At 42.8% G+C, this 24109-nt stretch overlaps 1 protein-coding gene across 2 annotated transcripts in view; it reads right to left on the bottom strand.

The window, feature by feature from the left end:
- The window catches only part of BIN4 (double-stranded DNA binding protein), a 125967-nt gene that overhangs the window by 61202 nt on the left and 40656 nt on the right, over nucleotides 1-24109 (bottom strand). For both annotated transcript variants that reach the window (XM_087666659.1, XM_087666658.1), the window contains exons 5-7: nucleotides 21640-21751; nucleotides 5379-5425; nucleotides 3292-3318 (exon numbers count right to left, since the gene is read on the bottom strand). In XM_087666659.1, coding sequence (XP_087522785.1) covers nucleotides 3292-3318; nucleotides 5379-5425; nucleotides 21640-21751 — 186 coding nt within the window. The remainder of the gene's footprint in view (nucleotides 1-3291; nucleotides 3319-5378; nucleotides 5426-21639; nucleotides 21752-24109) is intronic.

Here is a 24109-nt window from a genome sequence, read left to right as displayed (position 1 = left end):
CTCTACTATCCTGAGCATGCCAAGCTTTATTGGCTTTCTCAATAACCCATCTCTTATCCTCTACCATATTATAGTACATCTAATTAGCCAACTTTTTCAAAAAATCATCAAGTTTCACAAACATCCAATCTTACCAAGTGAAAGCAAACTGAAAAGCAAGCAATGGATTATAATGCTGAAGCTACTCCTGCAAGGTTAAGCAAATGTGGCTATAACCTCTAGGCAACCGAAAGTACTAGCATATGCGATGAAAGGAATAAAGACGGAACTGGCCAAGAGTTGATAACATCACTCACATCTGCATCCCCAATGAGGCCATAAGTCTTAATCTTTATCTAGCCAATCAAGCAATCTAGAAGAGACCACCACTTCTACCTGTAACGAATTAGCATCCTTTTGGAGATCTAGAGGACGCAAAACTGCAAAGTGAAGAAGCTCTTGCCAAGAGGCAATCAAATGAGTAAGGAGAAATGATTGTGAAGTTTTAAGAGGTTATGTAGAATTCAACACATGCCACCAAGATGCTCAAATAACCGTGCGACCATGAGAGATACCAATCTCCTCAATAAAAAGTTTTGCAACTTCAATCCACAGATGACTTTGCACACACACGGCTTGCAAAAGTATCATTCTCAGAGCTACCATATGAAGATTAACATCCAACAATGCAGCTGCCCCAAACCATTTTGTAGTGACATGCTACCAAGATATCCATACCTAATCCAACTGATTGCCTTTCTTTTTCCACAACATAAAGCAGATGGGTTGTACCAATTCCAAGAGACTTCTTGGTCCAAGAAAGTTAAGGGTAAAAAAATGAGAGACCATACTAATCATGAAAGATTGAGCCGCACATGAAGAGGCCAATCCTAAGATTTCCAATACATAAACCTGTCATGAACTTGGGAGGACATCCAATAAATCAATGCTCTAGGAGGCACATCCACACCAATGGGATATCCCAAGTGCTAGGTAATATCACCTTTAGAAACAGTAGTTCCTTGCCAACCCAATGCTTGCAAATCAATCTATGCAGTGTGCCATGGTTTTCTTGTTTCTCCGCATCAGGGGAACGGGCGGGGGGGGGGGGGGGGGGGCGGTAGTAGTAGCAGCAACAAGTAGCAACAGATTTGAGGCTCAATTGTGAGTGCCAATGAGGAATGAGACCAACAACAATAGTGATAGCTTCAAGACTCAATTGTGTGCACTCCTAGTACTACGTTAGCTTATGACATTCTCTAACTAGAGATGCTTGGGGTCTTGTGGGTGCCGCATGGTTTGAGGATGAGGCCTCCTCAGCTTTGCATAGCTCCATGGTTCTATCTATAGTGACCCTAGAGAGTCTTGTACAATGTATTGAAGTTGGTACTAGGGTTCAGCGTGTGCTGGTGGGTGTCACTACCCTTAAGTGTCTCAAGAGGATTCACTACATCACATTCTATCATGGAGGAGTTGATATCCCCCCGATGAATGTTGTAGATGGTAGGAGAATCACGTGCTCTTGTATACTTTGATGCCGTTATCACATTGGCTTTTTAGATTAGCTTTCCTTTTTCTTTTGTTAGTCCATGATAAGACATGGACTAGTTGTCCTTATTATTTAGGTTTCATAGGTCATTCTAGCCTTTAGTAGATGTTATGACTCTTTTTTTGTGCAGGCTTTGCACTCCCAACAGAAAGTGCCCAAGTAAATAACTATTGCTTCTCTTATCTGATACTACTAAAAGCCTGCTTTTGGAGAAACCATATGTGCACGAGAAGTTTGATTTATAAGAGAATATTAAAATGCTAGAAAGCAAAACCGAAAGCTGCATTCATTCCATTCCATGATCCATTCCCGGATTAATTGAGTTGCCAAGCTGCTCCGAATTGCCATGTCCTCATCAGGCCAAGCCATTTATTGCTGTATTCAAGGAGCTTTACCTACAGCATCGCCTTTCATGAAGGAGAATTTTTTCATCAGCCAGGGCATCTTCGCACATGTTGGTCATCTCCTACTATCTAACCAAGAACCTTAGCATGTCATGGGTGTTATAGCTTCTCCTCTTTCAGGGCCTTGAAATTTTAGGCAACAAAAAGACGGGCAGATACATGCACTAATGCCCATCATTATACAGTGGTATCAAGGTAAATTTAACATTTGCTTAAGAATACCTTTCTTGTTGGAAAATTACTTCCTCCTGTCATGGCTCAACCAAAGCAACCAGTAAGAGAGGAAAAAACATGAGATCAGTCTGCTCCAGAATTTTCAGGTGACTAAAGCCAGGTGCTCCACTACGAAAGCAGGAGTGAAATCTGCTGTTTGAAAAGCATTTTTACCATGCAAAGGGTTCTGCATTATTGTTTTCGGCAACATCTATAGAGCCATTTTTTTCATGAGTGAACAGTTCCTGACTGGCCTTTTTCTTTTCTTTGAAAAGAAGGGTTCTCTATCAACTTCTGAGAGTGATTCAATACAACACAATCATCCATGCTGGCTACAGACTTTGATCACCGATTTCCAAAGGCTTCTCTATTTGAAAACTGTGCTTCTCTTACGGAGGACTTTCCTGGTAGAGATTCCATTGTGAAATTTTGAACAAACTTGGAGAAGAGCTGCTTCATCAGATTATTCTGTCTTTCTATGTATTGTATTGTTAAAGAATTTTGGTAGGGAGCTATTTGGCATCTTATACTACATGATTGAACAAGTTTGAGTTCCTCTAGCAAAAGTGGGTTGCCTCTTTTAGTCACCAATCTGTAATAATTGTTATGTACGTATGCCAGTCATAATATATACATTCAAGCTACAGATTTGTGAGGTGGGTCAAATTACCTTAGCACTACATCTGTGACAGCAATCGTGTATCTAAATAGGAGGGACACCAGTGCTCTAGATGCGGCCCTGGCCCATCTATGGATAGGTTCAAGAGAGGTTCAAACCTATCCTAAGGTCAGTTGAGGGTATCAGTAGTCAATGGAACATCAGATGGCAAGTTTGCAGAATGACATCTTTCCTTCACTGACGAAGTGTCTATGGTTAATCGATCAACTTTGAAAAGCGTGTAAGATCAAGGGTTCAGATCTACTTATTAGCAACCTTGCAACAAATACAAGCTTGCGGTTTTGGTTCAAACATCCATTATACCATGAGTGTGCATCAAATTTTGGCAAAAACTTTGATTTTATACAAGTGTAAACAAGACAGAAAAACATCTTGTTTGTTGAGACTACTATCTGAATTGCCATCTCCTTTTGGTTTGTCAATGCAAGTTCTAACATCAACCAAACAGATAACTTCTCACAACCAACCTTGGCTTCCGATTGCCCAATGTTTACCTGCATTAGAAAATAAAGCAATAAGATATTCAACAAATGCATTACACACACACATTTTTTGTAATACCATTGTCATTATGTCATCAACATATGAATGTACAAGGACAATAGACTTCACTGCAAAGCCCATTCAAAATGATCAAAAATGGTGGTAAAACACATCTATCAGCAAAAGGTTCCTTTCAAGACAAGGGGTACAGTAAGCCCCAGCCTTGTAGGAGCAAGGCAAAGGGTTCACAGGTCCCTGATACTCCACAAGAGGGGCACCATGTTTTTTATTTTTTTGTTGGAGGGCAGGGGGCAGGGGTAGTGGGGGTGGGCGTGGGACTAGCATGGGCTGTAGAGCCACCCTGCTCCTAGAGACTCAAAAACTACCCATGAAGATACTCTCATGGAACCTAAAAGGCTTCAGTGGACATTTTCAGGTAGGGCCAGTGCCTCATGCGACAAGACCTGCATAGAGCATTAGTGGAAAATTTAGTAGATTCTCTCATGGTGCAGGAGCATCACCTCTCAGCAAAGAGGATATTACAATGTTATGGGACACATCTGCAGGGGCGGAGTTACACTTATTGGGGAACAGCTGTGGCAGCCACATAGATCCTGGCAGGAATTCGAATACGTGTTGGAGAGCAATGCACTCAGGCAGTGTAGGACTGGGGGTTCCTTGTTCCTTGTTCCAGTGAGAGCCGCGTGGTTCTGTCTCAAAGTACATTCTATCAGTCCCTACCCCAGGTCAACCATTGGATAGTAGATGGGGACTTCAGCATAGTACAGGCCAGGACATGGCATCTCAAATACCTTCTTGGCAAACTTTTCAAGGAGGCTAGATAACAACTTTAGGCCTATGAAGATTTCTCTCTTCCTATGGCTAGAAGCTCGTAGGTGTTTGGCAGTTGTTACCTTGCTTGATTACGGCAGGGCCCTAGTAACATGTGAAGAATGTAAAGAGTTTGAGGAAACACAAAGACACTATCAATGGGATTACCCCAGAGCTCAAGAGGTGTAGAGGAGAGCCCTCTAGATGATCTTTCACAGCACAAGAAAGACTATGGTAGTGACTTGGGGACAATAGCTTCAGCCAAAGGCAAAGGCCCAACATGTGGGTATAAGGATCTTCATGCCACTCTTTTCTCATCATTGGCAAGCATTTGACCAAGATCCCCGCTCCAAATAACTCGAAAGGAGAATGGGCTCAAGGACACTATCATAGATGGGAGCTGATTGCTAGTATCATTGCTTGATTCATTTGGACTGCCAAACGTAGCCATGCTATTGACCTTCAAGATGTTTCCACTACAAAAAATCTTTTAGGATCTGGACATGATCGTTCATACTCTCCACGTGAGATGGGCGGCTGCAAGGCAGTTCTCAATGGATCAGGATTTTATGTGGACATGAGATTCTAACACCTCCTTTCACATAGACCCTCATATGGTCTGGCACTATAGCCCATCAAATTAGTTGTTCCCACACTCATTGTACTTTTAATGTACTCAGTTGCTCTTTACATGGCATCCTTTGTACTATGCAACGTTTTAGTTCAGAGGGATTTTTCTTCGAACTTTCATTAGTAGAATTTTATTTGCTCTGAGAAGAAAAACGCACATCTATCTAGGAGAGATCTAAATCACCAGCATCGCAACCATATAAGGATGGTTGCAATGAGAGTTGAAAATGAGTGTATGTCTGAAATGACTACCCTCCCAAAAAGACTCATTTCTTTGAGCCCAAATGGTCCACAAAGCCCAAAATCTGAGCAATAAAAGAAAGGAGAACATTGGGACAGCCTTGCAAAAATCTTCTAAACACTCAAATGAATTTCCCAAATCTTTGAGCTGGAAAACTGGCCTGCAATTACTGAGAAAGCTGATCCAATATATCGTATTTATACACACATGCACACACGCACACATATCTTAAAACTCAATGACATTCTTTCACTCTTTTGCTCCAAAGTTACCATCAGGGTATCTAATCGCTTCGCTCAAACAGACATGTGATTTATACACTACAAGCTTTATAAAACTACTGTGTTTTGAAAGTTCATTGAAATGTACCACAAAAAAGGTGTTCGATGGCACAATGGTCGCTTTGTAGATAACACCTGCAAGCAGAAACACAACTAAAACATGTAAGCAATACTTCACAAACAATGATAAACATATTTATCTAGCTTTTGATCAATCTAAAGCTGGTTAAGATTACTGTCACATGCCAGAGTCATGTAAAAGATGCTTAGATACCATTTAACAAGTTCTAGAAGCTTAATAGGAGAAAAGAGTTCTCTATCGTATTTGAAGCATGTCCCTTGTAACACTTGATACAAAATTCCTTTTTAAGCTGGGCACCAAACTTGTCATTGAACATTAGATGATGGGATTTAAAACGAAAACCTGAAACAACGCATCTAGAATTTATTAATGGTGTTAATGTAATACACAGCTCTAGCACCTTAATCCATCTTACTTTTGGTTGTGATTAGACAGGCTCGCATCTTTTCACATGCCACAAAAAGAAAGACATGCTTGCTAAAGATTTCTATCTCTCATCCTTACCTCAAATCTCTGCATTTGGAGAGTTTTCAAGGATCTGAGACATTCCAGAGCTGCTGCTAATGTCAAGTTGGTCAAATTCTGCATGCATATATAATGCAACCAATCTGCAGCCCTTAGGGAGTAGGAGAATCATGAATATCAAGATTGTTTGTGCTGCATCAAGATTCAACTTAGTCTAATTTTGCCATGGATTCAGACAAGTGAACCCCTTTGCTTTCAGTTTCTAATCATCAGCCGTGCGAATAATTCATGAAACACAAAAGTTGGGAAATGATTGCTACAATCTGACAAAGCCGGAAGGCGAATATCGTGAGCTTTCCGTCGTCAATCTTATAGCTGGATCTTCTTTGTCACTTGTTCTGAATCGATTTAAGATGCCTTGGATTTCGTATATTCTATACACTATGAGCTACAAAAGGAACCTCTTCTGCAAAGCATCATTAATTCCACAAATTTTGCCAACTGTAGATTATCCCCAAAAAGGGAAAGATAGGTTGAATGTCCTCCTTTAGTTTGAAGGACAACTGCCCACTTCTAAAAAGAGAGGCAAAGGGGAACAGCCGTACTTTATCCCACTCTTTGTGATTCAGCACCATCCTTCTGCCCAGGCTCCATGCCAGCTCCATCAACCACCATGACTACTTGGCTGCCTGGTGACCTCAACTGGCTGCCTTGATGACAGCCATGCTGCCCTCCTGACTATCCCTGCTGCTGCATGCTGCCGTCTTGCTTCTGTCATCAAAACACAGCCTCTTTTAGGCTGTCATTAGCTGTGTCCCTGCCACAAACTCAGTTTAAACTTCACCATGCTTGGACTGCCACCTATAGCCAAAATGTGGAGCCTTCCTCCTCCTCGGCTTCATTCCCCGAAATTTAATACCATGCACTGGCTGGATGCTATTATCTGGAATCCATTCAAGTAATAGCACAGAATGACATGCTATTCGTGGCGGCTTCAAAACTAAACTCGACTCTGCACATACCAGATCACCTTCTGAGTGTCCTTGACCCTTGTGCTCCATCTTCTGTATTCAGCCTTCACCCTTATTTCACCTTTTCAGCAGTTGGGATGAGTCCTACAACTTCATGTGCTTCATATATCTTTCACTACACTTGTACAGAGGTTCCTGTATCTGTTCTTTCATTTCCATTCCATTTATCTGCACATTCATTTGATATTCAAGGAGTTCATATTTTTTATGCACTATGTTAGCCAATTTCTGTCAGAAGTGGTGCAGCAATGGAAGCATAGACAAGTGCTGAAATAAATTGCTGAACACAAGACAAAAGAGAAGAAAATAGAATAACACTGCAAAAGAAGAGAACTCAGATATCTGCTTGAGAAATGGAATCCATATACCAAACACGAGAATGACACGTACAATAGTGAGTCTCTCGCTCCTAGGCACTGGCACCAACTCCCTCTCCACAGAACCTATAGGTAATGATGTGACTGAATGAGGAGGGAGCCGGGTATATAAAGAAGAAAATAATGACGAAATAGGGGTAGGGCGACCAGCATTTAATGCGGGTTAGCCAGCATAAAATGCCCCAAATAAGCATCATAATAACCATCATAAAATGCCTAATAACCTAGCCATGCCCGGCATAGGTCAAAACTCACACATGAGCTATCTAGACTGCCAACACCCTCTCTCAGATCATGGGTGATACAATACAATGATACAATGATAGAGGCTAATCATAGTCCATACAACAAAAACCACTAGAGTAGAACCATGGATACCCAAGCAGTGGGTGATCAAGCCACCACCAAGGTGCCTCGAAGAGAACCTGAGGTCGATATCGATCATACCAACTCCTAAAAATAGAGAAGAGTCATAATAGATCTCTATGTCTGTCAACAATGTCTCACTATAGAAGACAAGACCATCTTGTCAAAAATGCCTCTGCAAACTGCACATATGTGACCGTGGATTCCCCACCTTTGGCCAAGACTACCAAAGTGTCCCCTCATGTGTGCTCGAACTAGGAGCCAATCCCGCTCTCTATCAAAGAACAACCCATCATGAACCTGAATGTCAATCCTAGCTCCAAGATTTGAACCTACCAAACTTCAGCCGATGTATCACGGACATCTCTCTCTAGAACATGAGCACCTGTATACTTGTATAGAGGAGGCTCAGTTGCCCCATCTCACCACCCTCTCACACTCCCTCTCTGGCACTAAAGAATCATGAGGAATGACCGCATCACTTGGACTAGAAAGTAGCAAAGGAAGGGATAGTCAAGCCCTTCCCTCGATCTGAAGTGGATCCTTGCAATGCCTTGGACTTCCCCTTGGCCAGAGGATTGGAGTAGAAGTCTAAGGAAGAGGATGACTCCCCGAAGGAGTCCACACCCCACTTCTTCTTCTCCTTCTTCTTCCCTGAGGCTACTAACTCCTTGCAGTCCTTCCCCAAGTGTCCCTTCTTATCACAATGATAATACTGAGCCTTGAACTTCTTCTTCACATCATCCCTCTCTAAAGCTGTAAAGGCCTCACTCGAACCTCCATAATGAGATGGAAGTCTCCCCTCTAAACGCAAAGATACCTCATGCTCAAGCAGTATCAAGGACATGTGTAAAGCTCACACGTGTAGAGGATGTCTACATCCACAAAGCTTTGGCCACTCCATCAAACACCAAGGGGAGCTTGTAGAGTACCATTCCAATGAGATGTGTCTCTGAAAGGGCAGACTGAATGTGTCAAAGCTAGTCCTATACCTATGTAACACAGAACAAAGACTAAATGGTTTCCTCTGGCTCAAACTTCATCTGTTGAAGCTATCCATAACGGATCACAACACACATGGGGAAGGTGCCTCGTATAGCATTTGAAGCTTCAATCATATTTCTTGAGATGTCCTACAAGAGGTAACTGCTAGTAGAACTTTTTTAGAAATACACTGAAGCGGTGCAGAATAAGCACGAGCGTCGTCTAAATCCCATGTAAGCACAACTTCCTCATGGTTGTCCCCATCAAAATCTTTCGAAAGAGAAAAAAGACCCTGAGGCCGAGGAATAGCTCCACATATAATATACCAAATCTGCTTTTGCACAAACCAAGCTTTTATCATAGCTCTCCATGTAAGATAGTTAGGTCCATGTAACTTACCAACTGTAGAAGTGCACGGAGGAGCCATTTAAAGATGATAAGAAGAGAAGATAGAAAATAGAAGGTATATAGAGAGAGAATATAACTAAACAAACAGTAAACACTTCACAAAATGAGAGTTCACACGCAATGTAACCAAAAATTTGATCAGAAACAAAAACCAACTGCTACAAAATGAGAAAAAACCAATCAAAAACTACCAAAAATAGCAAAAACGGCCTATACAAACAGTCGCTCAGCCACAATCAAGGGTAGAAAATGAAAAATGCAAGGTGATGGAGCATTTAACGCAACAAACTGATCGACTCAAAGCTGGAATCCAAGCACAAGCCGAAACCGTAGGTTGCTGGTCTGAAGATTGCGAGCCTAATCAACAGGAGGAAGAAAGACCTATAATCGGCAAAAAAATCACAATAGGAACCTAGATCCTACAATCTGATACCATGTCAAAAGTGTCAGCAATGGAAGCATAGAGAAGTGCAGAAACAAACTGCTAAATACAAGACAAAAGAGAAAGAAAACTGAAGAACGCTGCAAAAGAAGAGAACTCGGAGATGTGCTGGGGAAATGGAATCCATATACCAAACACCAGAATGGTGCGTACAACAATGAGTCATTGGCTACTAGGCACTAGCACCGGCTCCCTCTCTCCACAAAACTTGTATGTGATAAGGTGACTGAATGAGGAGGGAGCTGGGTATATAAAGAAGAAAATAATGCCAAAATAAGGGCAGGTTGGCCATCATTTAATGTTGGTCAACCAGCATAAAATGCCCCAAATAAGCATCATAATAACCACAATAAAATGCCTAAATAACCTAGCTACCCGCATAGGTCAACTCACATGAGCTGTCTGGACTGCTAACAATTTCATATTAAAGTCAAGTGCTCTAGACACCATGGATACCATGAGGATTTGGGCTACAAGTCCATGCAAACTTTGAGCTAACATCTGATGTCTCCCATCATAATCAGAGCCTTTATTACCTCCAATTTCTCCCTCTGTTGCAGGTCTACAAGTTGGGGTAGAGACACACAATCAGCCCCGTGTACTATGCCCATGCTTGCTACTACATGATTTCTTATATCAGATCCTATCCTCTTCATGCTGAGCAGTTATGGTAGTAGTAATGATGGTACCACGCACGATATTTCGGAACCCACCATCTCTAGTCTCTCCACATATTCCTCCATCTTCGGCTCCCTATACTAGCACCTTTGATGCACCCAATACAAAGCTAAAGAAAGGTGCACCTCAATCATAGCAACCAGCTGGTGAGAATGCACAAATCCAAACTAGGGGAAAACAGTCAACTTTTAAAACAACTGGCAATCCAAACAGCCAGCCCATGGCACACATATATATGCTTTTTGGTCATATGAGTCAACAGATCCTTTCTTTATTGCTCCTCCTAGTCTGCAAGTACAGGCTGTAAATCACCTAGGAGGCCCAGGCCTGTACAATGTAATCTTAATGAAGAAGATCTAGAAGCGAAAGACCCCCATCATGTATATTTCAAGGTTTTCATTCTACTTTGCATCAACATGGTTTCGGTACATTTAAATCTCAAGTACCACCCTATTCCTAAAATCCTATAGGACCATCATCCTTAGCCTTTTCTCGAAGCTTATCTACCTTTATCCATTCCGAATCAAGTCACCAAGCATATACTCAGATTCGGTTGGAGAGGGACAAAAAATTTCTCTACTCCAAATTCTTACCTTCTTTCGGCACAAGCACCCGGCTCATGTTGTGTACTACAATTGATACTGTTACATTAATAAATGTAACTTATGGGAAACAAGCGCGAGGGATGACCGTCCGGGGGCCTTGGGCACCCGAACGGGGTCAAGGGGAGCCTAGAGAGTAAGTGAGTCTAAGAATAGTAGGACTCACCTGAAGCGGACGGCTAGCAGTCGAATTAGGGAGAGGAGCCAACAATCTTCTAGGCGAGGTTGGGAGGTGAATGAGCAATCTCTCTCGTGCTGTTCAAAGAAAGGACCGGACAGAGGGGGTACCGAATGGTATCGAAGACTTTAAGACAGGAGTAATGGTATCAGAGCCGTCGGGTCCCGTCTTTTGGAAGAGTCATTGGGTCCCATCTTAACCTGAGGCGAATGCTTTCGTGTTGGCAACGGTTGCTGGGTGTAGTCGGTTAGCACGCTGGTCTCACACACTACTGGTCTTCAATTCGAGCCTGGATTCGAATCCGTGTAGGCGCCGTCGTCAGAGCTCGTGTACCTGACAGATTACGTCAGTGTTGGCCAGCCGTCACGTGACAGACCTGACGTTGGCCAGCCGTTACCTGACAGATTACGTCAGTGTTGGCCACCGTCGCCTAACAGATTACGTCAGTGTGGGCGCCGTCACCAGAATTTGTGTATCTGGCGTGGACGGCAGTATGGAGCTAGTCAGGCGAAGTCCCATTTTAAACATAGTTGTGGTCACAACTAGTTTACACGTGACCTTGGGGGGGGGGAAGGGAGGAGTGGGTTAATCCCCTCCTTATTCTGTGTTCCTGGCCGACATGTCTCATTTCAACGCAACCGGCACGGTCTGGAGGAAAGTCAAGAACAATTTGATGATTTAGCTACTCGTGTGCAAGCATAGGGGGTTCAAATGGAGTTGCAAACTCAAACACTCACAGAAATTAAATCTCAATTAGCCTTGTTACTAGAAAGGGATAAAAATAAGGCAGAAACCTCAGACATTCCATCTTCATCGAAAGATCTAGATGTGACTATGCGAGATCCTAGAAAGATCTAGATGTCACTATGCGAGATCCTAGGGAACCCCACCAAAAGTTAAGGGATAACCTAGTGTTAAAAGATATGAAAGCCCCTAAGTTTCTCGAGGAGGAAAAAGACGGAAATAAAGACACTATCTTTAATTTTCTCCAAAAATGGAAGGATTTGCACGAACTTAAAAATACTCCACCACATCTCCAAGCGCTGGAGGCCAGTTTAACCTTGGGACCAAAGGCATATAAATGGTGGTGAACTTTAAAGAAGGCAAATAAAATACTTGAAACTTGGGCTCAATTTGAATCGGTCTTTTTGAAAGAATTCATTCCTGAAAATCAAATGGAAAGAAATTGGGAAGATTGGGATTATGTCAGACAAAAGGGAAAGATGCAGTTCTATTGGCCTAGAATGAATAAGGACGTCCTTGACTATGTGGTCAAACGTAATAAATGCCAGGTTAATAAAGCTGAAAGATTGAAAATGGGAGGACTTCTCCACCCATTAGAGATTCCTTCGAAAAAATGGGAGAGTATCTCCATGGACTTTATTGTTGCGTTACCCAAAACACAGAGGGGGCATGACTCTGTATGGGTGATTGTGGATAGGTTAACCAAAATGGCTAGGTTTATTCCAACTTCAACAGATGTTAAAACACCATAATTGGCTAGACTGTTCATTGAGAACATATACCGATTGTATGGCCTTCCGGCAAATATAGTTTCTGATCCGGATAGGAAATTTGATAGTCAATTTTGGCGGGTTGTATTTAGGAAGTTGGATACTAAACTTAGCATGAGTACGGCAGACCACCCGCAAACTAATGGGCAAACTGAAAGGGTTAACCAAATCCTTGAAGATATACTCAGGGCATATGTAAGTAAAAGGCAAACTAATTGGGAAGAGTATCTACCGATAGCAGAGTTTGCATATAATAGTGCCAAGTACTCTTCCACTGGATATAGTCCATTTATGCTAATGTATGGGTTTCAGCCCAAAGCTCCTCATGCAATGGGACTGCATAAGGAAAAGGTTCAGGCAACCAAGGACTTTTTGGAGGATATGAATAGTATGTTAAAATTTGCTCAAGAAAAAATTTAAGAAAGCTCAAAATCGAGCTAGAGCTTATGCAGATCCTCACCGAAGAAACATCTCCTTTGAAGAAGGAGAATTGGTCTATCTTAAGGTGCCTGAACAAACTAAAACCATGAAAACGGAATGATGTCCAAGGCTTTGACCCAGGTATTGTGGTCCTTTCACAATACTTAAAAGGGTGGGAGAACAAGCTTACAAGCTCCAACTACCTGCTCGTAGTAAAACACATCCAGTTTTTCATGTAAGTAAGCTAAGGAAGAAACTGGGTGATTTAGATAATCTAATCTTAAATGATATCATTGAGGAGCTATTAGATGACCAATCTAATCCACATGAACTAGAAAGAATATTAAATGTTCGTAACAGACGAACAAGGAATATTATTTATCAAGAATATTTGGTCAAATGAAAAGATTATTCAGAAGAAAGCTCAACATGGGAGCGAGAAAGCACTTTAAGGAAAAGGTTTCCCAATTTACAATTGGACCTTCCAAGTATCGTTTTCGAGGACGAAACCGATTCTTAAGGGGAAGGAAATGTTACATTAATAAATGTAACTTATGGGAGACAAGCGCGAGGGATGACCGTCCGGGGGCCTTGGCCACCCGAACAGGGTCAAGGGGAGCCTAGAGAGTAAGTGAGTCTAAGAATAGTAGGACTCACCTGAAGCAAACGGCTGGCAGTCGAATTAGGGAGAGGAGCCAGCAATCTTCTAGGCGAGGTTGGGAGGTGAATGAGCAATCTCTCTCGTGCTGTTCAAAGAAAGGACCAGACACAGGGGGTACCAAATGGTATCGAAGACTTTAAGACAGGCGATCTTATAGATACCTACACTAAGGCGTTAGTGCTTCATTGCCAGAACTGCGCCCTACAAAATGCCCATATCCCTACCATCAAGAAAGTATGCTCGGTGCTCTGTTGTCAAGAGTTCCACTATGCACCTTCCTTGCACCCTCTAGTAGCCATACAATAGGAGGATCCCCAGCTAGCTGCACCCTACGTTTTCTTAGCTAGGAAATCCTCCTTTGCCCGATGGATACACTAGGATGGCTCCCCAGACCCCAAGTATACCCGACCTTTACAATCTATCCTCTGCTGGAGTCTGCAATTCACATTGCTACAGATGGGAATGCATTTATGACCTCGGCTTAATGGATCCACTTTTACTACATGGTGCCCGTATGTATGTATGTATTCTTCCTGCATTTCATTCTGATTAGTCCATGTATCTGCATGCACATCACAGCACTCTGACAGGATGATCTTGAGTTGGCTCCATACACAGCTGTAATTCTTGTCTTTTTCTTCTTGTGTGCAAATGTTTGGAGGTGTCAAGTTGCTTGCAATTCTAGCTAAGAGAGGGAGTTAGAGAGTGGTGCAGGTCTGCAGGATAAGTGACCCTATGCAGGTTTGTAGCAATGAAAGATAATGGTAATGCTGGTTACTGGTAGTGCAAGTGTGGTGGTTGGTTCGAGGTGGCAGGCTAGGAGAGAGACAAGTATGGCAACTGAAGGTGGCAGAGTAGAAGGGGCATAAGTGGAGCAGGGAGATAGGATGGCATCATTGGTATGAACACCATGATTATTGGGCAGCAGGCCAGGATTCAGGCGATGGGTACGGGTTGGTTCAAATGCATCAAATGTGGTTAATTCAGGGACTCCAAGCATGTGACGGGACCAAAGATAGGGACTCCAAGCATGTGACGAACCAAAGATGGGGAATAAGCTTGCATGGCAAAAGCATGGACTCTAGGCATGTGACGAACCAAAGATGGGGAATAAGCTTGCATGGCAAAAGCACGACTGATAGGTGACAATAGGACTGTGTGGCAAAGAGCAATGGGATGAACAAGAATGACATGCAACATGTGACACACTCGCGTGCAAACCCCCAAGCATGGTGTAAGCCTTTATCTCCTCCACAACCTCTCTCATGAAATGGGTGAGAATTGAGAAGGTCCATATTGGCACCCTCCATGTTCGTCATGTGAAGAATCTTGTATAAGAGTGTGATCATGATGGCCAAGGCTTGCACATCCACCCAAAATAACTCTCTTAGGCAAAATCATGAAACGTCCTTGCCTTCCTCCATGCTTGCAAGGGCTTATCATCCAACCACGCTTTGAACTCCTCAAACACCATGCACGTTTTTATCTTGTTTTGCATGTCATAAAGTCATTGAAGGAGCAACCATGTGATGGTAAAATGAGATTTGGATAGCTTTTTAAATGCAACATGACTATACATCCGGAATATGGCATACACTTTTACCTTCTTTGTGGTGAAGTTGACGATCACATTTGCATCCGGCATCCGCCAGTATTTTCTTCATCCACTCCAAGTGGCCTATATCCTCTATAAGAACATCAAGGCAACTGTGGCACAAAGTGTCCACACAATAGAGGAGAATTCCACCTCAAGTAATCGTCCCATCCTATGACAATTTGAAGCATTGTCGATGACGACTTAGATAACATTACTTGGACCCACCTACATACACATGGAACATCGCATGTCTTGATTTTAATCTTTTAAAACTACCAAGATAGAAGTAGACTGTAGAGATAGAGACTAGAGCTAGAGGTGGAAAATTGGGATAATATGTAGAGGTAAAGCCTCAAAAAAGGTTGAGATAGAGATAGAAAGAGAGGTGGGAAATATGCATTCAAGATAGAGGTAGAGACTTGATCCTTAAATCATGATTCATACATATTACAAATATTAATGACTAAACCATGATAAAATATAAAATATTCAAGAACCATGATGATAGAATCTAGAATATAGACTCATCCCTATAATAGCTTGTTGGATGTGCTTCTAGATGAATTACCTAGTTGTCTTCTTTCCCATCACACCCACATCCACAACACGGAAGAAATATATATTGAGATGGCAAGAGATAAGTATATTAATGATACCTCTCTTTTTTCAATCACTCTATCCATCACAGAGGAGCACGAACGGGCTCGAGAGACTTATTGATCCTCTCCCTCTCCTCATCTAGCTTCTTTGTGTACATGTTGATGTATCTAACTTCATGCCACTCCTCTCACGACTCATGGCAGCTATGGCCTTCACCATTCTCCTCTATCCATCCACTCTTAGAATGCAGAAGCAAAGATTACACTCGATAATGGTTTGTGTAATCTCAATTTTCGCATTTCTTTGTTGCTCTCTAAGGAATGATAGTAGCCCAAAACACATCCATGGTCTCAACAAGCGTGGCTTGTCTCTTGAGCCTCTTGGACCCATAGGTGGCAACGGCGAAGGCGGCCAAAGCGGAAGGGGAATTAGAGGGGTCTAGGAATCCCTCCATAGTAGTCCTAGGTGTAGCCATAGGAATGGCCATTAGTGTATCTATGTCGAACAACGCTATCTCCTCTTAAGCTTGGGCCATACTTACAAAGACCTCACCCGATGCCTTTGAAATAGAAGAATATTTCTTGATGATTTCATTGGCTACCGCTTGAGGATTTTTGGGCATGCACCGCATTCTCCACCCATCTTGGACAAGTGGATGAGAAGTCTATTCACACTACTCGCTCTTGGACCTTGCCAAAATACTTGCAAGTCCAACAATAAGCATCGGTGCAATTAGTGACTTTCTCAAGGTGAGACGTATGTAAAGAAAAGGCTTTGTAAAGAGCCATAGGGATAGATATAGTAGATAGAGGAGGTGGTAAGAGAGGTGGAGGTGGAGTTGGTAAGAGAGGTGGTAGATAAAGGAAGTATTAAGAGAGGTGAAGAAAGAGAAAGAGAAAGAGGAAGACTCAAGAGGTAGAGAAAGAGAAGATGGCATGAGAGGAATTGGAAGAGAAAGAGGTGGAGGAAGACTCAAGAGGTAGAGAAAGAGAAGATGGCATGAGAGGAAGAGGAAGAGAAAGAGGTGGAGGTAAGAAGGTTGAGAGGTGAGCTTGAGGCTTGGAGTTGAAGGAGGCTTGATGATTGATAAAGGAGGAAGAGAGCTTAAAGGTTGAGGATGGAGAGTGAAGTGGGAGAAGGCTGAATTCTTATAGTCCCAACCAAAAATCGGGCTGCAAAACTGTCATCCTAGAAGCACAAACGATCATGCCAATGGATAAGAGAAAAGCAGTCAAACATGCAACAGTCATATTGACTGTCCAGTCCACAGACCAATACCACGCGAATCAAATGGATTGGACCAATCCGTTTAGTCCACAGATGGAATGCAATTATGAGGAGTGCAAAGCTCATGGGAGAAGAGTCTACTTTCATTTTGTGGGTTTCCAAAAGCTTTTGACATAGGGCCATGAGGGAGGCCAATGCAAAGGCTATAAGACATGGAGGTACCGAAGGAGATGAGATGGGGGATCTTGACCTCCTATAAGTCACTCAAAGGGCAGTTCCAAGCCATGGGAAGAATGTTAGAAGAGGTCATCAACACCATTGGAATGAAGCAACATTGCCCCCTATCACCTATACTCTTTGGGATATACATTGATGAGATCTCTGTGTCATTGATGGGTTGGGAGGGTCGGGAGACCTCTAAGAGTATTGATTCCCCTTTGCTCTATGCTAATGATCTTTGTACTCATCTCAAACATAATGAATTGCAACCACACTTTAATGCATTACAAACCTTCCACCCAAAACAAAGACCTCAAAATGAACCACGAAAAGACCTCACATAATGGTATTTAACACCTCCCAACAAGAGCAACGAATTACCCATTGTGGAGAGACAATACAAAGTCAAGAGATAAGTATATTTGGGAGTTGCTTTAATTGGATCACGCTTCACCATGAGGAGAGCAACCAAGGTAGACTAACTCCACGATATGTTGCACTTGAAGCCATGGAAAGCCAATGGGCACAAATATAGTTCCAAGAGGCTCTTGTTATTAGATTCATTGATCACACTAGCACTTCTACATGGAGCTCCCATTCGAGAGTCGAGCACCTACTACAAACAAAAGATTGGATCTATAGCACACCAACTAGTATCAAGCAAATGAGAGTTTTATCATGGATGGAAACAAATGAAGAGACACACTAGAGATTATAATCTCCCGCATGATCAAGAGTAAGCCATCCATACCACACAAGATAGTAGGAGGTTGGAGCAAAGATGGGAGCCACGTCAATGCTAGCAGAGGGCCTCTTCCAAATAGTCACCCTCATACATTAGTAGCAAAGCCTCCCTCGATACAGAGACTCCAAGCTCACACATGCAACTTGGCAACTTCCAACACATTGCAGCACAAATGCTAGTATATCCAAATTAGCACATGGTTACAACTACAGGGCATGCACATGGACCATCTCCCACCCCTACAATACAACTTGGACTCCCCTTTAAAAGAGCTGAGCCAAAGTGAGCTCAACAAGATCATGCCTCCACACACTTTAGCATATATAAGGGAGAACATACAAGTGTGAATGCCCCTACACCTCCCTCATTAAACACGATCAAAAGGTTAGGTGTAAAACAAGGCTCTCTCTCAACATAGCAAGTATATTGGTCTCTATTATGCTTCATGCTGATGATATTGTCTTGGTCTCTAAGTCACAAGAGGGTCTACAGGAACATCTCCATGCTCTACATGACTTTTGCACACAGAGCGGATTGACCATTAAGCTTGGGAAAACCAAAATCTTAATCTCACACATCAGCCCCAATGCAGAGGAGGTCAATCTTCACTCTAGGACCAATTCAGGTGGAGATAGTAGATTGATATATCTATTTGGGGGCTTACATTTACCACATCCGTTGGGAGATTCACAATGACACATGCAATCATAGATCAACTCACATGAGAATATGCAACATTAACTATGTTGGAGAGACAATGCCATCAGGCACACTTCCATGAGCCCCGCACACATAGATGGCTTTTTGACGCATTGGTCACACCAGCCATGATGTATGAAGCATCTATCTCGACCCCTGGTTTGGCTATGAACGTAGATTGAGAGATCACAAATTATCATGCTCTCATGGATGATCCACAGCAAACCATCATTACCACATGAGATTATCAAAGGAGAGTTTGCAGCACCTTCTGTGATGATCAAGGCCCTTTTTCAGGCCAGCAGCTTTATAGACAAATTTCAGACCAGCAGCTTAATACACATAGTACGAAACAGATTGCCTAGGAGAGCTTTCGAGGCTTCTAGGCAGCTAGCACAAGCCAGACATGGAAGCTCATGGTATGCACATGTAGAGCAGTGGCTCATGGGATATGGGGTTGACATGGAACACCTACCTCCTTTCCAATATGAGCCTGAATCCCCCTCCATACACCTCTCACACTGAGAGGAACCTAGTTGTGCAACACGATCTCTACTAGCTGCAGCCCCAACTGCTTGGCACTAGACAAACTACCATGACTGGAGTCGTCAGCCTTCTCTCAGCAAAAACAGCATGTTACTTGCCCAAAACCCAGGTTTTGCTGTCCCCCAGACAGTAGACTGCCTACTACAGCCAAACACGAATTTATTTCTTCACTTGCATCCATATACAGAAGTTCCAATTTCTCTTTTGAGTGCCGGCTGGCTGCTCTTCAGGATCCATACAAGTTACAACAAGTTCCATCCAACTGATTCGTGGTGTCTTCGATTCCACCTACAGCAGCCCCAATCATTGCATTTGAAAGCCATCAGTGGAACCTCACAGAGATTATACGGGCTTCTACTGCCTTCTGCTCCATAGGACCTACATGGGCTTCTACTGCCTCCTGCTCCAGGCCTTCTCTTCCCAGTTGACCCTCTGTCATCACTGCTCTTTGAGCTTCCTTGTATCACTCTCCTCGCTTGTGTATCTATTCTTTTTTTTCCATTTATCTGAGCATTTACTTGTTATTTGAGGAATTCCTATTTTGTGAATTTTGTTAGCCCACTCATCCTTACACCTTGCGGGATACAGATAAGCACACAGTGGGCTCAATCAATTTGAAGATCAAAAGTGTGCATCTCAAATTGAGTTGGGGTGCCACAGGTACATGTCTCTATAGTCACTTTTTTGGTTACAAAGAATGCTTTTAGTTTCCATTTCAACCTGTGGCTTAGCTGCCTCAGCTATCAAATCAACAACCCTTGCTTAGAAGCCTCCCACCAGTACCCCTCTTCTTCTCCAGCTATGCACGAAAGGAGCAAGGCTGGTCAACTGAACACATGGTGATAAGAAAAGAAATGAATGCCAAGGATTAGGGCAACAAGTAGCCAAGCCTCAAAGTTGGCTGACCCAAGATCCAATGCATGTGTCCTTTGCATTCTGCATTCACATACTTGGACTGAAATTAGATATTTCTACACCTTAAGCTGACACAGTTGATGCATGCGTTCTCGTGGCTCAAACAGTAAAAGGTAATATAAATCATGGCAGAATTTACAGCGGGCTTTGCAAATGAATGTCGATATCACATGTACTTAACTCCGTGTTTATCATGATCACCAATCCATCTATGATAATAACGTTAAAGGATGGTTGCTTTGGAGTTATGTCCTTTGCATTCACATACTTGGACTGAAATTAGATACTGCTACATCTTTGATCTGACACAGTCAATACCTGCACTCTTTGGGCTCAAATGGTGAAAGGTGATATCAATCATGGCAGTATTTACAGATGTTGAATTCACATGTACTTAACTCCTTATCATGATCATGAATCCATCCATGAAGTGTGTTTGCCTTATCACATTCACTTTTACAAAAATTGAATAATAATGCTAAATCACAGTTGCTTTGAGTAATGTACATTAAGCAAAGCCAGATGCACCATGCTTGCAAGAGCACAATCAGCATACCAGCTGATCAGACCTATTAAATCAATGGTCACCGTATATATTATGTTGGTACAATTTCCATATCAGCAGCTCGCACATCAGGATTTGCAGCCAATCATGGCATATTTAGTGATGCAAGGGGCAGATTACTTCCAGCAAAATGTATAATGCTGAGAATTAAAAATTCTGCCTCTATTGATGCACTTACACTTCTCTGTAAGGTGCAACTATGAACAGTTTGCTGGCATATCATCCATTATATACAGGAGTTTTAAAACCCCATTTCTTAGGGAAGAGCAAAAACAAGCAACTCACATATGCTTGTTGTTTAAAAAGGGGCACCTTTGAATCTCATAAATCCATTGGACGTTTGGATACATTTCGCACAATTCTCATATGAGATGCAAACCTCAACTTGATAGGTGATACTTTCCAGATTCAGAATATTCATTGCAGAATGTGAGTGGATGATGCTTTCAATTCTCCTGTTTGTCTTCATCAGCTACCAGATGATATATCTTTGGTACATAAGCAATTTGGTTGCCAAGAGCTTTTTGTTTTAAGATGATAAAGAGATTCATAACTGTATTTCTACTAAACTGTAAAGAGAATGATATCAATTTTCCTATGAAAGACAGTATTGAAGCTGCTTCAACAGGTGTCATAGTCCAAAAAACTATGGTGTATTCAATGAACCTAGAAGTCACAAAATCATCCCAAAACATAAACATAGCAGAAAGCTAAATCTCAATAAAAGCTTGCTACCATTGATGTCTTCACATAAATTTTACAGAGTGTGCTATCAATTTTCCTATGGAAGACAGTATTTAAGCTCTTTCAACAGTCATTCTAGTCCAAAAATGTATGCTTTGTTCAATGAACCCTGAAGTTACAAGATCATTCCAGAACACACAACATAGCAGACAGTCAAATTACTATAAAAGCTTGCTGTTATCCACGTCTGCCACATAGATCAGCTGAAGGTTTCTGAAAAGTACTGTGGAAAGATAAAGCTACTTGTCTGGACAATCCAGCCTCTAAAGAAGATAACCAAGCACCTTTCAAGTCCAAGAGAAAGTCATCGTTGCTGTTTCCAAGCACACTAAGACGGCCAACTGCTCCCACATCACCGCTTACATCTAAAGCATCTCCTTCACATTCCAACAGAACCTGCAAAACAGCATGTTAAAAACCATGTATTGGATGACTTTACATATTGAATTGGAGCACTGAAACAGACTTATCAATAAACCTCAACCTGTACACTTGCACCACAAGCAACCAGGAAAACCAAAATCAGGCTGGAGATTGAAGAAAGGCCTATTTCAGCTTCAGAGGGTGCAACATTTTCTGCTGTCCTCCAAGTTAGTCTTTTCACTTCTATCTTTGCTTTTTACACTTTTCCGGCAATGAAACTTTTGTGTTTGCATCCTTTTTTGAACAGCCAGATCTGTGATCAACAACCTGAGATGACACTAGTAGTAAGCTATGAAGGTATGAGAAGATCATCCTCTTCCACGTCCACTTTTTCCAAGTGAAGAGTACATCTTGCCTATCTCTTCAGGCATGTCATTTCTATCCTATCATACTATATTTACCCCAAACCCAGGTTGGATGGTTCCAATGACTCAGTTCGGAAGCTGAAGGCCAAGGCTATCCTTGATACCTACAACCCAGTGTAGCCAGCACTTTCAGAAATAGGAAATAAGTATGATGTATCTAGAAAAGTTCCATATGAGCTAAGAAATGGCAAGAAAAAATTTTCATACACAGTACAGACAAAACCGTGTATAATATGCTAACAAGCACTAACTTATACTCGCAGAATCCTATATTATATGAACAACCAAAAGCTAGACCTCTTAATCTGCTTAAACAAATAAAAGGCTGTATACCAAATATATACGTTCGAGAATATTATCTATCTTAGACAACCTTGAGGAAAGAAAGAACCATTCTAAAATATTGTACTAGTCAGATACAAAGAAAAGATATTGTATCTGACAGAAAACAACAAAGGGGAGAGAGAGAGAGAGCGAGAGAGAGAGAGACAAACACACACACACAGTGAGTGTGTATGGAAGAACTTCGCTTCTTTTTTGGGCAGGTGTATATATATATCATCATGGTTCATATCTGATCCTATCAGACGGAAGGAAAAACGATACACATGCATGCACAAAGTTGTTGCCGTTCTGCTTGATTGGCCAGAAGGCCTGATGTAAAACTTTCCATACATTAACTTACAATTCTTCACACAGAGAGAGAGAGGAATGAAATGAGATAGATAGAGACAACCCTGGAGAATCAATGACGAGCGTGCTGGTGGGGATGCGACGGGACCCCGTCTAGGGCTTCCGTCAGTCGCCCCTGTGGATTCCGTCTGAGGTTGCGCAGGTCGCTGCCTTGGGATGCCACGTTCAAGCCCAGCGTCGTCTGCGACGGTCTTCCTTCGTGCGCCTGCCTTCCTTCGTCTGCAACTGCTTTCCCTCGTTGCCCTGCGTGCCGGCCTGCCCTGCGCCTCCCTGCCCTGCGCGTCGCCTGATCCCTTTCCCCAGGGCTGCACAGGATCTACCGGACCCTGCGTGCAGCTGGACCCTGCGACCTGACCCTGCGCAGGATCGACCTGACCCTGCGAATCTGCTCCATTTTCCTGCCCGACGACCCTGACCGTCTGTATAGCAGGCGGCTGAACTGCAGACTTCACCATCAGACTTCACCGTCAGTCCCCCGTCTCTGCTGGCCTTCGAAGCCCCTGTACTAAGAGCGACTGGCACGCAGTCTTCTAGGTTTCTGGCACAGCAGAAAGAATTCTGTGATACAGCAGAGGGTCGGCCTCTGCCGTGTGAGAAACCAGCTTACAGGGGTGCAGATTTCTAACTCAGCAGACAGAGACCTGTGCTGCAGCAAGACACAGAAAGAGAAAGAGAGAGAGAGAGAGAGAGAGAGAGAGAGAGAGAGGCCTGTGCTGTCTCGGTCTTCCGCGAGCTCCTGGTGTGGCATCTGACCTGCACATGTACTGAAACACCATGGCTGGTCTAGATTTGGCTTTTATCGACCAAATGGTGGCTGCCCTTGGTCCGGATTCTGATACAGAGGAACCAGAGGACATGGTTCCGTGTACAGAGGAGATGCCCCCCGGTCCGGACCTCCAGCCTGCAGGCAAACGCTCCAAGCATACGCCAGAAGAGATAATGGATCATCAGGAACGTTCATATGCTCACGTTGCCTCTGACTCTGTGGATTCGCAAGATATTAATTGGGAGCATTTACTGGAGTTTGCCAACACGCTGCTTGGCGAGTATGTCCAACACAATCATGCAGCATTTTTTGACTCTGGAACTGATGATGTTCTGGAAGCCACGGTGGACCCGAAAAGTGTCTTGCACTCTTTTTCGGTGTTTTACGACCATGCTGTTATACTCTTCTTCACTGGCAGGATTCCAGTGCTTTCCCACATTCGCCAATGGCTGCATCATTTACTACAGGGGAAGTGTGTTGAGGAGATTTTTGTTGGGCCCCGAGGCT

The sequence above is a fragment of the Lygodium microphyllum genome, chromosome 25 (assembly GCF_053477565.2).
Source record: "Lygodium microphyllum isolate KBCC chromosome 25, Lygodium_microphyllum_v1.1.10, whole genome shotgun sequence".
NCBI classification, from domain to species: domain Eukaryota; kingdom Viridiplantae; phylum Streptophyta; class Polypodiopsida; order Schizaeales; family Lygodiaceae; genus Lygodium; species Lygodium microphyllum.
Note: the sequence above shows the minus strand (reverse complement) of the source record. Positions and strands in the feature narration are given on the sequence as shown.